Source organism: Spea bombifrons, chromosome 4, assembly GCF_027358695.1.
Source record: "Spea bombifrons isolate aSpeBom1 chromosome 4, aSpeBom1.2.pri, whole genome shotgun sequence".
Lineage (NCBI taxonomy): Eukaryota > Metazoa > Chordata > Amphibia > Anura > Pelobatidae > Spea > Spea bombifrons.
In genome coordinates this window covers 3,838,491-3,851,057 of record NC_071090.1, presented here as the reverse complement: position 1 = coordinate 3,851,057, position 12,567 = coordinate 3,838,491, and the positions used below count along the sequence as shown (strand labels likewise).

Sequence of the window (12,567 nt, the reverse complement as noted above, 5' to 3'; positions counted from 1 at the left end):
AAGGAGCTTACAATCTAGAAGGAAGGAGCGTGAAACTAGTAACTGATCCCTAAACCCTAACAACATTTTTCAGCTCTGGGTCACAGATACTTCCACAGTAAAGAAATTTTGTTCTATCTTTTTCTATGGCCAGAGTCTGATGCTTCAAAATGTCATTTATAATTATTATTTTGTTATAGCGCCATCCTGTGGACAGCTGTGTGAACAGCAGCATGCAGCCAAATTGTCGTTTAAGTTATCTTTTATTAATGCAGGGGGCAGCGCAAAAGCAGGTCCAGGGAGGCTCAGGGGACGTCGCTTATATAAATAAAGAATAATAAGGCAAAAAAAACCAGATCTCTTGGGTGCCACAGGAGAAGGAATGTTGTGGGGGTGGCAGGTGCTATAAAACGAGCGATCATTAACACTGGATTCCTAATTTCCTATCTCTTTTGTTTGCTATCTGGAGTTTACTACCGTTCAAAGGTTTTTGAAAGAAAAGCACATTTTGTCCATTAAAATAAAATGGATCAGAAATCCAGCACAGACGGGGTTAATGTTGTAAATGACTATTGTAGCTGGAACCAGCTGATTTTTAATGGAATCTCTTCATGGGCTTTATCACTCCCATCACTCCTGTGTTCTAATGGCCCTTTATCACTCCCATCACTCCTGTGTTCTAATGGCCCTTTATCACTCCCATCACTCCTGTGTTCCAATGGCCCTTTGTCACTCCCATCACTCCTGTGTTCCAGTGGCCCTTTATCACTCCCATCACTCCTGTGTTCTAATGGCACTTTATCACTCCCATCACTCCTGTGTTTCAATGGCCCTTTATCACTCCCATCACTCCTGTGTTCCAATGGCCCTTTATCACTCCCATCACTCCTGTGTTCCAATGGCCCTTTATCACTCCCATCACTCCTGTGTTCCAGTGGCCCTTTATCACTCCCATCACTCCTGTGTTCCAATGGCCCTTTACCACTCCCATCACTCCTGTGTCCCAATGGCCCTTTATCACTCCCATCACTCCTGTGTCCCAATGGCCCTTTATCAATCCCATCACTCCTGTGTTCCAATTGCCCTTTATAAACGTTCTTATCTAATTATTGGGGCAGCGATAACCCCTTGCTTCTTCTGATCACCGCTCGGTAGCTGGAACCCCGGAACCGCCTATAGTAACACACATTGAAGAGTCCGTAACCACTTCAGAGGATCAGTGGAGCAGCCAGAATGTTCATTTCTATAGATTGCAATCTTTATGGCTGATGATCTTTGCAGTGTTAGGTGAGCCAGGAAAGAATCGGCTGTTGTAAAGTATTAATGTAAAGCCAGCATGATAAGGCAAAACCATCAGCGTTCTATGCGCTGCTAGGTGTTGGTGAGAATTGAAGAGGTGTCTCTTGAGCTAATCTATAAAAGTCCCAAAGTCCTTCAACTTTGGACACCACGTTCTACCCTCATACCCCTAGTTTTTGGATGTTTGGGTGGATTCCGTGCCGTATATTGAACCGTATATTCAGGATCATGGAAGCTGCACTTGGCTCTCACATTGCCACATATTGGACTTCCCCATTGGGGTATCCATGCGCAGCCATGTTGTTACTCTACCATTATAGTTTTTACCCTGCCGTGTGCTGTTTTACTTGAGATCAAGAAGGTTTTGAGATCAGACGTGGACCTCCTTTCTCTCTCTTGTTCCTAGAGCGATCCCGACCAGAGTCCACCGATGAGGCTCATGAAGGCTGAAACGTACATCGGGAAATGTGCCTCTCATTCCGGTTCTGGAATGACTTTTTTTTCCCTCTGTCATGGCACAAGAGATCTCAAACTCGAGAGGCTCCTGAGCGTAGAAGCCCCATAGGACGGGCTATTAAACGGTCCCCGGTGGTAATAGCATTGGTTATTGGTGTCCAACTTTATTCTCCTGGGCCAGATATAGTGCTCGGCCTTTTTGTATTGTTTTGTATCTCCTTTAAGATCAAACAACGAACCAAAATGTTCTTAAACTCACCCAAAAAAGTACTTAGTGATGGTTTCCCTGCTTGCCCAAAAGTCATGTCTTCCCCATGCGCTGGTGTAGAACCAACCCTACTGGGTGTTTTAAGTGGGAACAACATCATATTACATATTATATACTTTAATGAACTCCATCCCTCCATGGACGGAGTGGAGTCCCGGCTGCGTTGTGTTTCTCTTACTCATGATTAGTCAGCAGTTCTGAAGGTCTTTTCTTCCGTCTGAACAGTCGCTGACAGATAAGAGAACACATTCTGAGAATTACTAGAAAGCCAACCAAGGTGCCTGTTAAACATAGAATCTGCCGGCAGATCGGCCCCATTCGGCCCCCGTCTGGTCTGCCCGTTTCTCCTGCTGTAAAGACTCAAACCTTAATCAGTCGTTGGTCTCGTCTTAGATTCAGAAGAAGGGCCGAAAACAATTCGGACAAATTTTTCAGTTTGTTTTTTTGACCCACAAATTCAACAAAATTTGTTGTCCAACATTTACACTCACACTCTCACTCACTCTCGTTTTTGTTCACTCTCTCTCATGCTCTCTTCTCCGCCAACCACTTCAGCTCTTCTATTTTTCTCTTTTCTCTCTTTTTTTTCTTGATCTGCATCTAGACGGAGAGCGAACGTCCACCAAAACGGGGGAGCTTTTGTTAAAAATCATAACAATCACTTGTGATATCTTTAAATCAGACACATTTTCTGACCGGCTACAAAATGTATTTCGAGGGACAAAGCAACCTTCAGAATAGAAATTCAGTGGAACATTGAGGGTTAATCCCTAATACCTATGATAGCGGGGCGAATAAAGTAACTTTTTACTGTTTGCACAGACTCCCCCCCCCCCTCGTTTCCTAACGATTCATAACAACATAAGGAAGTGGGCAGTCGACAAAGCTGAAAGTCACAACTTTATCGCACAAGAGAGAAGACAAACAGGAACAAATTGCTAAATTAAAGAATGATGATCAAAAGCAATAAAACGTACAATCTAGAGGATTAAGTGGCAGGGTATGAAGACAAAAATCACATACTGGCGATGGTCAGGTGTCCCCGGCACGTTAGGTCTGACAGCTGTCTGATGATGTCACACTGATGATGTCACACGTCATACATGTTATACTTGGGATCCCTCCAACAGCAGTAGCACAGACTATTATTTCATTTTAGTAGCTCGAGGTCCACGGAATCCCTGAAATTTTTACTTTTCTTTTAACACCAGAACGTTTTATTTAACGTAAGGCAGATTTACTTTACTCAGACTTGGCCAGAATGTGGAACAGCCTCCCAGCAGAAGAAGCTTGAGGTCCACGGAACCCCTTTTCCTTATACTTTGCTGTTTTGATTGAGATTCTTGATGGAACTGATTGGTTCCTGGGGAGGTTGCATTTGCTAAGCAGCACCTGTTAGATTTATTGGACTTTATGCTTAAACATATTGAACCATAGCCACTTTTTCTTGGAACTTTGCCAAGACGCCAATCACAGTTTGTTTAAGCTTTTGGGTCTTCAACAAATGCAACATCATCTACTATAAACATTAAGAGAGTTTCCATTTGTTTTGGTTTTGTTGGGGGTCAGAGATTCGTAAAAATAAACTAAAGTTTGTACGAGTCCGAATTTCTTGTTTCTATACACATTATCGGGGCTTTTAGGTCTGCAGAACCCTGCGATCCCCTCATACCCAGCAAACATTCTGACCTCCTAGAAAAGAGGGGCATCAGAGGCACGTGGGTCCCCTCTAAAAAAGCATACCTCCCTCTATCCTGGATTTTGTCTGACAGTCCTGATTTTTCAGCAGAATTCTACTCACTTTTGGCCTGACGGGTAAAATACAGACAATATGTATGCTCCGCTAACGAGTTACTGTAAGACGTAAGGTATATGTGCATTTTATGGTATGTGACTAATTATTTTACTCTCCAGAACGAAGTCATGTGAAGACAGTATGATCCGTAAGAACAAATTGCATCTTTCACAAATTCATAAGCGGATCCGTCATCGTTAGAGAACCCGATATGTAATAATCCGCTCTGCAACATTTATTACGCAACATTCTTAGAACACAAACTGTAATATAAAGAAAACATTATGCAGGTTCCCCCGGAGTGGCAGCTTCATAACATAAAGCCCTATAATCTCATTACCATAAGTAATACCAGATCAAAAATACGTTTCCAAAATATTGCACTGTGGGGGACAATAGAATGGCTCAGTCTTAATCACACAGCTGGACTCTCATTAGCATTGCCATAAAGCATCAGCTCGGTGCTGGGGGTTATATTACTGTATACAGAGCTGGGGGCTATATTATTGTATACAGCGCTGGGGGTTATTATTGTATACAGCGCTGGGGGTTATATTACTCTATACAGCGCTGGGGGTTATATTACTGTATACAGTGCTGGGGGGTTATATTACTGTATACAGCGCTGGGGGTTATATTACTGTATACAGCGCTGGGGGTTATATTACTGTATACAGCGCTGGGGGTTATATTACTGTATACAGCGCTGGGTGGTTATATTACTGTATACAGCTCCGGGGGTTATATTACTGTATACAGTGCTGGGGTTATTACTGTATACAGCGCTGGGGGGGTTATATTACTGAATACAGTGCTGGGGTTATTACTGTATACAGCGCTGGGGGGTTATATTACTGTATACAGTGCTGGGGGTTATATTACTGTATACAGCGCTGGGGGGGTTATATTACTGTATACAGCGCTGGGGGTTATATTACTGTATACAGCGCTGGGGGTTATATTACTGTATACAGTGCTGGGGGTTATATTACTGTATACAGCGCTGGGGGGTTATATTACTGTATACAGTGCTGGGGGGTTATATTACTGTATACAGCGCTGGGGGTTATATTACTGTATACAACGCTGGGGTTATATTACTGTATACAGTGCTGGGGGTTATTACTGTTTACAGCGCTGGGGGTTATATTACTGTATACAGCGCTGGGGGTTATATTACTGTATACAGCGCTGGGGGTTATATTACTGTATACAGTGCTGGGGGTTATAACTGTTTACAGCGCTGGGGGTTATATTACTGTATACAGCGCTGGGGGTTATATTACTGTATACAGCACTGGGGGTTATATTACTGTATACAGCGCTGGGGGTTATATTACTGTATACAGCGCTGGGGGTTATATTACTGTATACAGTGCTGGGGGTTATTACTGTTTACAGCGCTGGGGGTTATATTACTGTATACAGCGCTGGGGGGTTATATTACTGTATACAGCGCTGGGGGTTATATTACTGTATACAGCGCTGGGGGTTATATTACTGTATACAGCGCTGGGGGTTATATTACTGTATACAGCGCTGGGGGTAATATTACTGTATACAGCGCTGGGAGTTATATTACTGTATACAGCGCTGGGGGTTATATTACTGTATACAGTGCTGGGGGGTTATATTACTGTATACAGCGCTGGGGGTTATATTACTGTATACAGCGCTGGGGTTATATTACTGTATACAGTGCTGGGGGGTTATATTACTGTATACAGCGCTGGGGGGTTATTACCGTATACAGCGCTGGGGGTTATATTACTGTATACAGCGCTGGGGGTTATATTACTGTATACAGCGCTGGGGGGTTATATTACTGTATACAGCGCTGGGGGGTTATATTACTGTATACAGCGCTGGGGGTTATATTACTGTATACAGCACTGGGGGTTATATTACTGTATACAGTGCTGGGGGTTATATTATTGTATACAGCGCTGGGGGTTATTATTGTATACAGTGCTGGGGGGTTATATTACTGTATACAGCGCTGGGGGTTATATTACTGTATACAGTGCTGGGGGTTATATTACTGTATACAGCGCTGGGGGTTATTACTCTATACAGCACTGGGGGTTATATTACTGTATACAGTGCTGGGGGGTTATATTACTGTATACAGTGCTGGGGGGTTATTACCGTATACAGCGCTGGGGGTTATATTACTGTATACAGCGCTGGGGGTTATATTACTGTATACAGCGCTGGGGGTTATTACTCTATACAGCACTGGGGGTTATATTACTGTATACAGCACTGGGGGGTTATTATATTAGGGGGCTATTTAATTGGGGTCCTAGATGAGACTTTGCTTGTGGGCACCCCTACAAATTCACCAACACATAGCTGCCAACAGACCCACATTTTCCTGTACCGTCCAGAGGACCAGTTTTATTTGCCAACAGTTACCCCGTTTATTAGGATAACATCTGTGCAAACTAGGCTTCAGAAAACAGGGACACAATGATTTTGGGGTCTCCTAAAACCAGGACACTTGGCAGATATGTTTATAAAACATAACATGTATTATTTCCCTGCTATATGGCAGAGTATGTAAATATATAGAGATTTACACCCGAAATAAGAATAAAATAACCCCGGCTGCTGCTCCCTGCCTGCAGGCCAAATGCTCTGCTCCCCAGGTAATGCACGGGTTAACCCTGTACCACGTGACTGCAACTGCCACACCAACTTGACAGCTTAGAAAGATCCCACCAATAAGGGAGGGCCGCGCCCTCTGCTCAGCCAATCGGGAGAGCGCTCGCTCTCTGGAAGGTTTCCCAGGGAGTGATATTAGAGCCCGTGGAGGCTGCTCCGTGATTTTCCGCGCCGGCTGCTGCAATGAAAGGACCGACTGACGTGAAGCTCTACACCGGGGCTCAGATGCCCATCGTGGGCCTGGGTACATGGAAGGTGGGTGACCCGCGCTGTGCGTTCCCTGGCGGGGGCTGCAATGCTTTACATGGCACAGTGCGAGTGCCCCGACTGACGGCTTGTAGTGCAGGGCTTGATAGGCGCCCTAATTGCCCCTTCTGCCCTCATGTGATTGACACAGGACAGCAGGGACACCTTCCGAACCTCATGGCTGGCTGGGAGTGATGGGAGCTGTATAGGTGGTGAGTTTCAGGGTAGAAATGCCTGAAACCTACCTTGGGGAGAGAAGAGAGAGACTGGGAGAGGAGGGGCATTTAAATCCATGAAGGGGTTAAATAAAGTACAGGAGGGAAGTTACAAAGAGAATCTAAAGCTAGAGGGTCAGAGGCTTAGATGGAATGGGAAGGAAGTTTTACTTTACTGAGAGGGTGGTGGATAAGTGGAGCAGCCTCCCAGCAGAAGTGGTAGAGGGTAATACAGTGAGGGGATTAAACATGCATGGGATAGACATACGGCTCCTGAATCTAAGATGAGACCAACGACTGATTAAAGTCTTTACAGCAGGAGAAACGGGTGACTAGACAGGGGCCCGAACGGGTATGATGTGTATAAAACGGACTCTTAGGGTTAAACGTGAAATTGTATACTTATGAATTTTTCCGGGTCATCAGCTTGGTTTCCATGGCAACTCCCCATCTCATTAGCCTCGTATCGCGCGTCTCGTGTTTTCCGGATCTCATTTCTCTTTATAGCTCTCCAGGTTTTTTTCCTCCTCGCTCATAAAAAGCCCTTTTATATTTTATTTCTCGTTGGGAGACATGGGATACATTTGGTTTTATTGATTGTTGCATTATTTATTTATTTTTTTATTGTAAATAAAATACTATAATAATAGACGTGTCCGCGACGATCTTCATATCTCCCAAAACAAAAACATTTTTAGAATTTACCTTCATATGCATTGTTTAACGTAAAGAAAAAAGTGTGTACTTAGGGAGAAGCTGCAGTGTCACTCCCCCCTCTGTGATCTGATTGAAGCAGCCAATCAGCAGTAGGAAAGTGCTCACACCTTCAAATAAATGGGGGTCACTTTACATGGGGGGGTCTCAATCATCGCAATGATTTACAGGGACCTCTCTGTTATGTGCATGCGATGGCTGGAGTGTCTCTTTGGTTTAGAACTCTTGTAGTTGAGTGATGTTCTTGTCCAGGCGGGGGTATTAATAACCAGTTCGGACTGGGATGGGACCCAAGGTTTCCAGCTGCCTTGTAATGATGGGTGTCTGCCAGGCAGGACTCTCCCCAGAGCTGTATCTAGAGATCTCTCGATCAGGTCCGAATAAGAATCCGGCTTCTCCCCCCGCGAAGAAACTTTTATTTGTAGGAGATCGCGGAGCTAAGCTGAAGAGGAACCGTTTATATAAAGAAATAGATTTTCTGCTGGGCCCCGTCCCGTAACCCGAGCTGTTGGGTTGCCACGTGTTTCTACTCTGAAAGATCTTTAACTCTCAATTAGAAACATAGAACTTGCCGGGAAGGTAGGCCCCCGTTCGTCCCCCGTCTAGTCTGCCCGTCTCGCCTGCTGTAAAGACTCGTCTTAGGTTGAGGAGCCGTATGCCGTTCCCTTGCACGGTAAAACTTTACATTAACCCTAAAGCCTCTGTAGAGTGTGGCAAAAAATAATAAATAAAACATTTCTCCATAATGATTGATTTGAGACAATATGCCACAAAAATAAATATTTTGATTTAACGCCTAACATAACAAATAAATTGGCTGTTCTTCAGAAATCTGTTGTTTTTATGTTGTAGTGACCCCTCCCCAGCGCATGTTTAAAGGGACACTTCAGCCATTATACGCAGTTTCATGCAGGTAACAATGTTGTCCCTTTTAAATGGGTTCAGACCCCATTTGTGGAAAGCACTCCCATTGATTTCAAGCTGGTGTGCTTTTCTTTCGCCGATTGGCTGCTTCAACCAACCAATTAGTGTCGAGAATAGTAAGACCACTGCAGCAGCAGGGCTGCAGTTTCTGAGCCAGGTAGTTTTTTTTTTTTTTTGTAGAGTTCGCTTTTAAATAGAGTGCTTTAATAGGCTATAGCGAGGCTGTTGCGAAACAGTAAACTGCCCCTCTAATGTTGGTTGACCCACCTGCGCTCATAAAACTATTTCCAGAAAACGAGCACGAATGGAGAAGCGGTCAGGGATTAGACTTTACTCTCCATGGTGCTGAACCAGTTTGGGATTAACGCCGTTATGGAACACATGAGCTCATTGTTTGCTCCGTTCCAGAAAAGTTATTGGAAGTTGGGTAAACAGTTTGGTTCCCTGGTGTTTCCGCGGTTACTCCGTGGGGCTCACCTTTAACTCGGAACCTGCCCATTATACAAACTCCAGAAAACACAATGTTTTGCCGATTGTCCCCCGGGGAGCAGATTCCTGGAATCGCTCCAGAACGTGATCTCTGCCGGGGAGCTGAAGGTCCCTCCTGATCAATCATCGTTACAGTTGGGCTTCTGTCTTGGCATGGAGATCGATTGCATTAGACTCTAAAGGGCTTATTCGCTAAACAGAGTGTTTGCTGGAGAGTTAACTCGACAACTTTATTAAACCGATGGCTGGAGTGTCCCTTTACGTATGCATTATACAGGGCCAGCGAATCTTCTTGAAGGAGAAGCTTTTTAACTTCTGCAAAGTGAAGTAAACGGAACCCCCCCCCTTCCCACGCAGACCCCCAGTTTAGTGAATAAACCTTTATGGCTTTTGTGTGTTATCGTTATACCACCTAAATTTTTTTTTCCTGCTGCCAACGCGTTTCAAGTATTAGATTTTTCGTTCCCTTTTTCTAAAAGATACATCTTAAATTCTACACATTATGCGTTTAATATTCTTTTAAGGGTGCATACATTATTAAAAATTGAAATAACTAATTTATTAAAATCAATTTGCGGGATTTTAGGCATTTATATTATTTCTTTTCCTCCCAAAATCATGCTCTGTCTTTATATATATATATATATATAATATATTTCTACGTATGGCTATGGTGTAGTAAAGGTGTGTGTAATAACAGGCTTGTGGGGTTTTTCCTCTTCTCAGTCCGAGCCCGGAAAGGTGAAAGATGCCGTGAAGAAGGCGATTGACGTGGGATACAGGCATTTGGACTGCGCCTACGTGTATCAGAATGAGACCGAAGTGGGGCAGGGAATCCAGGAGAAGATCAAGGAGGGAGCGGTGAAGAGAGAGGACCTCTTTGTGGTTAGCAAGGTACTGTTCTGCCCAAATGCACCTCTCCGTGTGGTATAACTGGCATATTTTATAGTGGTGCTTTGCTTTGACTTCACGCTCTTGTATTTTGCCCCCCATCTTTAATCTAGCTGTGGTCCACTTTTCACGAGAAGTCGAAAGTGAAGGGAGCCTGCCAAAAAACTCTCTCCGATCTCAAGCTGGACTACCTGGATCTCTACCTGGTCCACTGGCCAACTGGATTTAAGGTACAAGGTGCAGAGCCGCCATAAATCGCAGTATAACTTTTCCCAGGCAATATTTTGGGTGGTTGGTGATGGAACCCTAGAGAAAGAATAGGATCTAGATCACATGCTCCAGATACTTTGTAATTAAGGCTTGCAAGAGGCAACATGGGAAGCAAATCCTCCGTGATTTTAATTTTTGATCTACACATCTGCTGGCGCAGTCTATAGGTGCAGTCGCATGTGACTTGATGGCTTTAGAATGCCTTTTATTTAAAGGGACAACCTCTTCAAATACTGTTTAAGTACTTCAATATCCGGGTTACACGTGTAAAGAGCCTTAATGGGGAGCTGGAGCTCCAGGGCTGCAGTGCCGTGCCTCTTCAGCGGTCAGTTGTTTTGCTGCACTGATTACTCGGCCAAACACATCTCCTTCGTGGCAAATAGCAGAGCAAAAGGGGCAAATGCATGTGCGATGGGGACGCCATGACAATTTAAAGGGGCCTCTCATCTGAGTTAAAGGTCACATGATGGCTGGATGGTCCCTTTAACAGCCATGGTTTTCAGTAGTGAGATCACGTCACAGATATGGCAGCACAGGGAGCGACTTTATTCCTGTTGGAATTACATGTTACACGTTAATAATTTGGCCCCGCGGTGGGGCAGGGAAGTGTATTTGTGGCCTTGAATCCTTTTTAGTGCCAGCAAACCAGGTGGCGCAGGGAATGTGTGTTAATTTTTCTGTTGTCGTCTCAGGCTGGCGATGCCCTCTTCCCCACCGATGAAGAAGGCTTGGTGATCCAGAGCGACACTCACTTCCTGGACACGTGGGAGGTACGGTATGGGCGCTGTGTTTCCGTATATGTGCAGATATCGTGAAGGGTCGAGAAAGGCCATGGTCTGTTATTATAAAAAAAAAATATATATATATATATATATATATATATATAATATTAAAAAGCAAGATGTGTATAACTCATGGACAGCATTGTCCACCGGGCCATCATTAACTTAGTTAATTCATGAGACTCGTGACGTCGCATGATGTAATAATTAGAAAGCCATCACCAGCTATGCTTTCGGGGGGGGGGGGGTTGATGCGGCCCCCATGCAGCGTATAGTTTAAAAGGCTTTTGCTGTTGTGTCTGTACCACCAGGGCATGGAGGAATTGGTGGACGCCGGGCTCGTGAAAGCCATCGGAGTCTCAAACTTTAACCATGACCAGCTAGAACAGCTGCTGAACAAGCCAGGACTGAAACATAAACCCGCCGTTCACCAGGTAAGTGCTATATTGTGTGTAGTTAGTGTGTGTGTGTGTGGTTAGTGTGTGTCTGTGCGCGCTCCTAAGCAAATTCTGTGCAGAACCGGTTTAGTACTTATTTAAAAGTAAGGGTTTTATAGCTGGTTTTAATAACAAGTTCACTAGGACATGTAAAGGCATGCTTATTTTCTTTAATATGAGTGTTTTTAAAGGTGCTGTTCCACTTGGGCAAAACATTAATTGCATTCGCCAGTAGTTTCAGCAAGAACAACAATTGAACCTACATACGGGGGGGGGGTAATAACACATCTACTAACATGGAAACTTAATAATTCTTTAAAATATTTTTGGCAATAACCTTGAGATCCCTTTAAACAATGGAATAAGCTTATGTACATAAAAAAAATGACAATGATAAAATAAGAAGTATTCCACAAAGTTTTTTTTTAATTTATTTATAATTAATTTATAAAAAAAACGCTACTCCCAAATTGAATATTTTGTCTTATTCTGTATCGATTCCAGTTTGAATGCCATCCCTACTTGACACAGAAGAAGCTCATTGATTACTGCCAGTCCAAAGGCATTGCAGTAACGGCATACAGCCCCCTTGGGTCCCCGGACCGGCCATGGTAAGACATTTAGAAGGGCTTTTTACTGTTAACTTTAGGGCCACACAGATCTCATGGGTCTTTTTCTTTTCTTGTAGGGCCAAGCCGGAGGATCCTTCTCTTCTAGAAGAGGCGAAAATTAAAGAAATTGCTGCAAAATACAATAAGACGTCTGCCCAGGTATGTGAACCCCCAGGGACGCTAAATATCATCATCATTATTAATATGTTGGCTGTAATGTGTGTGTGTGTGTGTGTTTTCATTACTGATTATTTGCTGTTTGCAGGTTCTGATCCGTTTTCACATCCAAAGGAATGTCATCGTAATTCCAAAATCTGTGACCCCGGCCCGTATTGAGGAAAACTTCCAGGTATACAAAATTATGTAAAATTAAATAAATGGTATGGATTTTCCATCTGCAATGTATTCTTCATGCCCATACAGGGAGCTGTACTGGATGGATATTATGTATGTATGATATATAATTGTGTAATATTAATAAAAGCCAACATTCTTCAGGGGATACTTTGTGAACTGTTACTATA

At 43.6% G+C, this 12,567-nt stretch overlaps 1 protein-coding gene across 1 annotated transcript in view; it reads left to right on the top strand.

Moving 5' to 3' along the window:
* Positions 1–6,565: 6,565 nt before the first annotated feature.
* AKR1B1 (aldo-keto reductase family 1 member B) overlaps positions 6,566–12,567 on the top strand; it is a 6,974-nt gene continuing 972 nt past the window's right edge. Inside the window, exons 1-8 of the mRNA XM_053464334.1 lie at positions 6,566–6,719; positions 9,779–9,946; positions 10,057–10,173; positions 10,906–10,983; positions 11,307–11,429; positions 11,937–12,043; positions 12,121–12,202; positions 12,309–12,392. Of these exons, the coding sequence (XP_053320309.1) occupies positions 6,648–6,719; positions 9,779–9,946; positions 10,057–10,173; positions 10,906–10,983; positions 11,307–11,429; positions 11,937–12,043; positions 12,121–12,202; positions 12,309–12,392 (831 nt within the window). The 5' untranslated portion in view covers positions 6,566–6,647. The remainder of the gene's footprint in view (positions 6,720–9,778; positions 9,947–10,056; positions 10,174–10,905; positions 10,984–11,306; positions 11,430–11,936; positions 12,044–12,120; positions 12,203–12,308; positions 12,393–12,567) is intronic.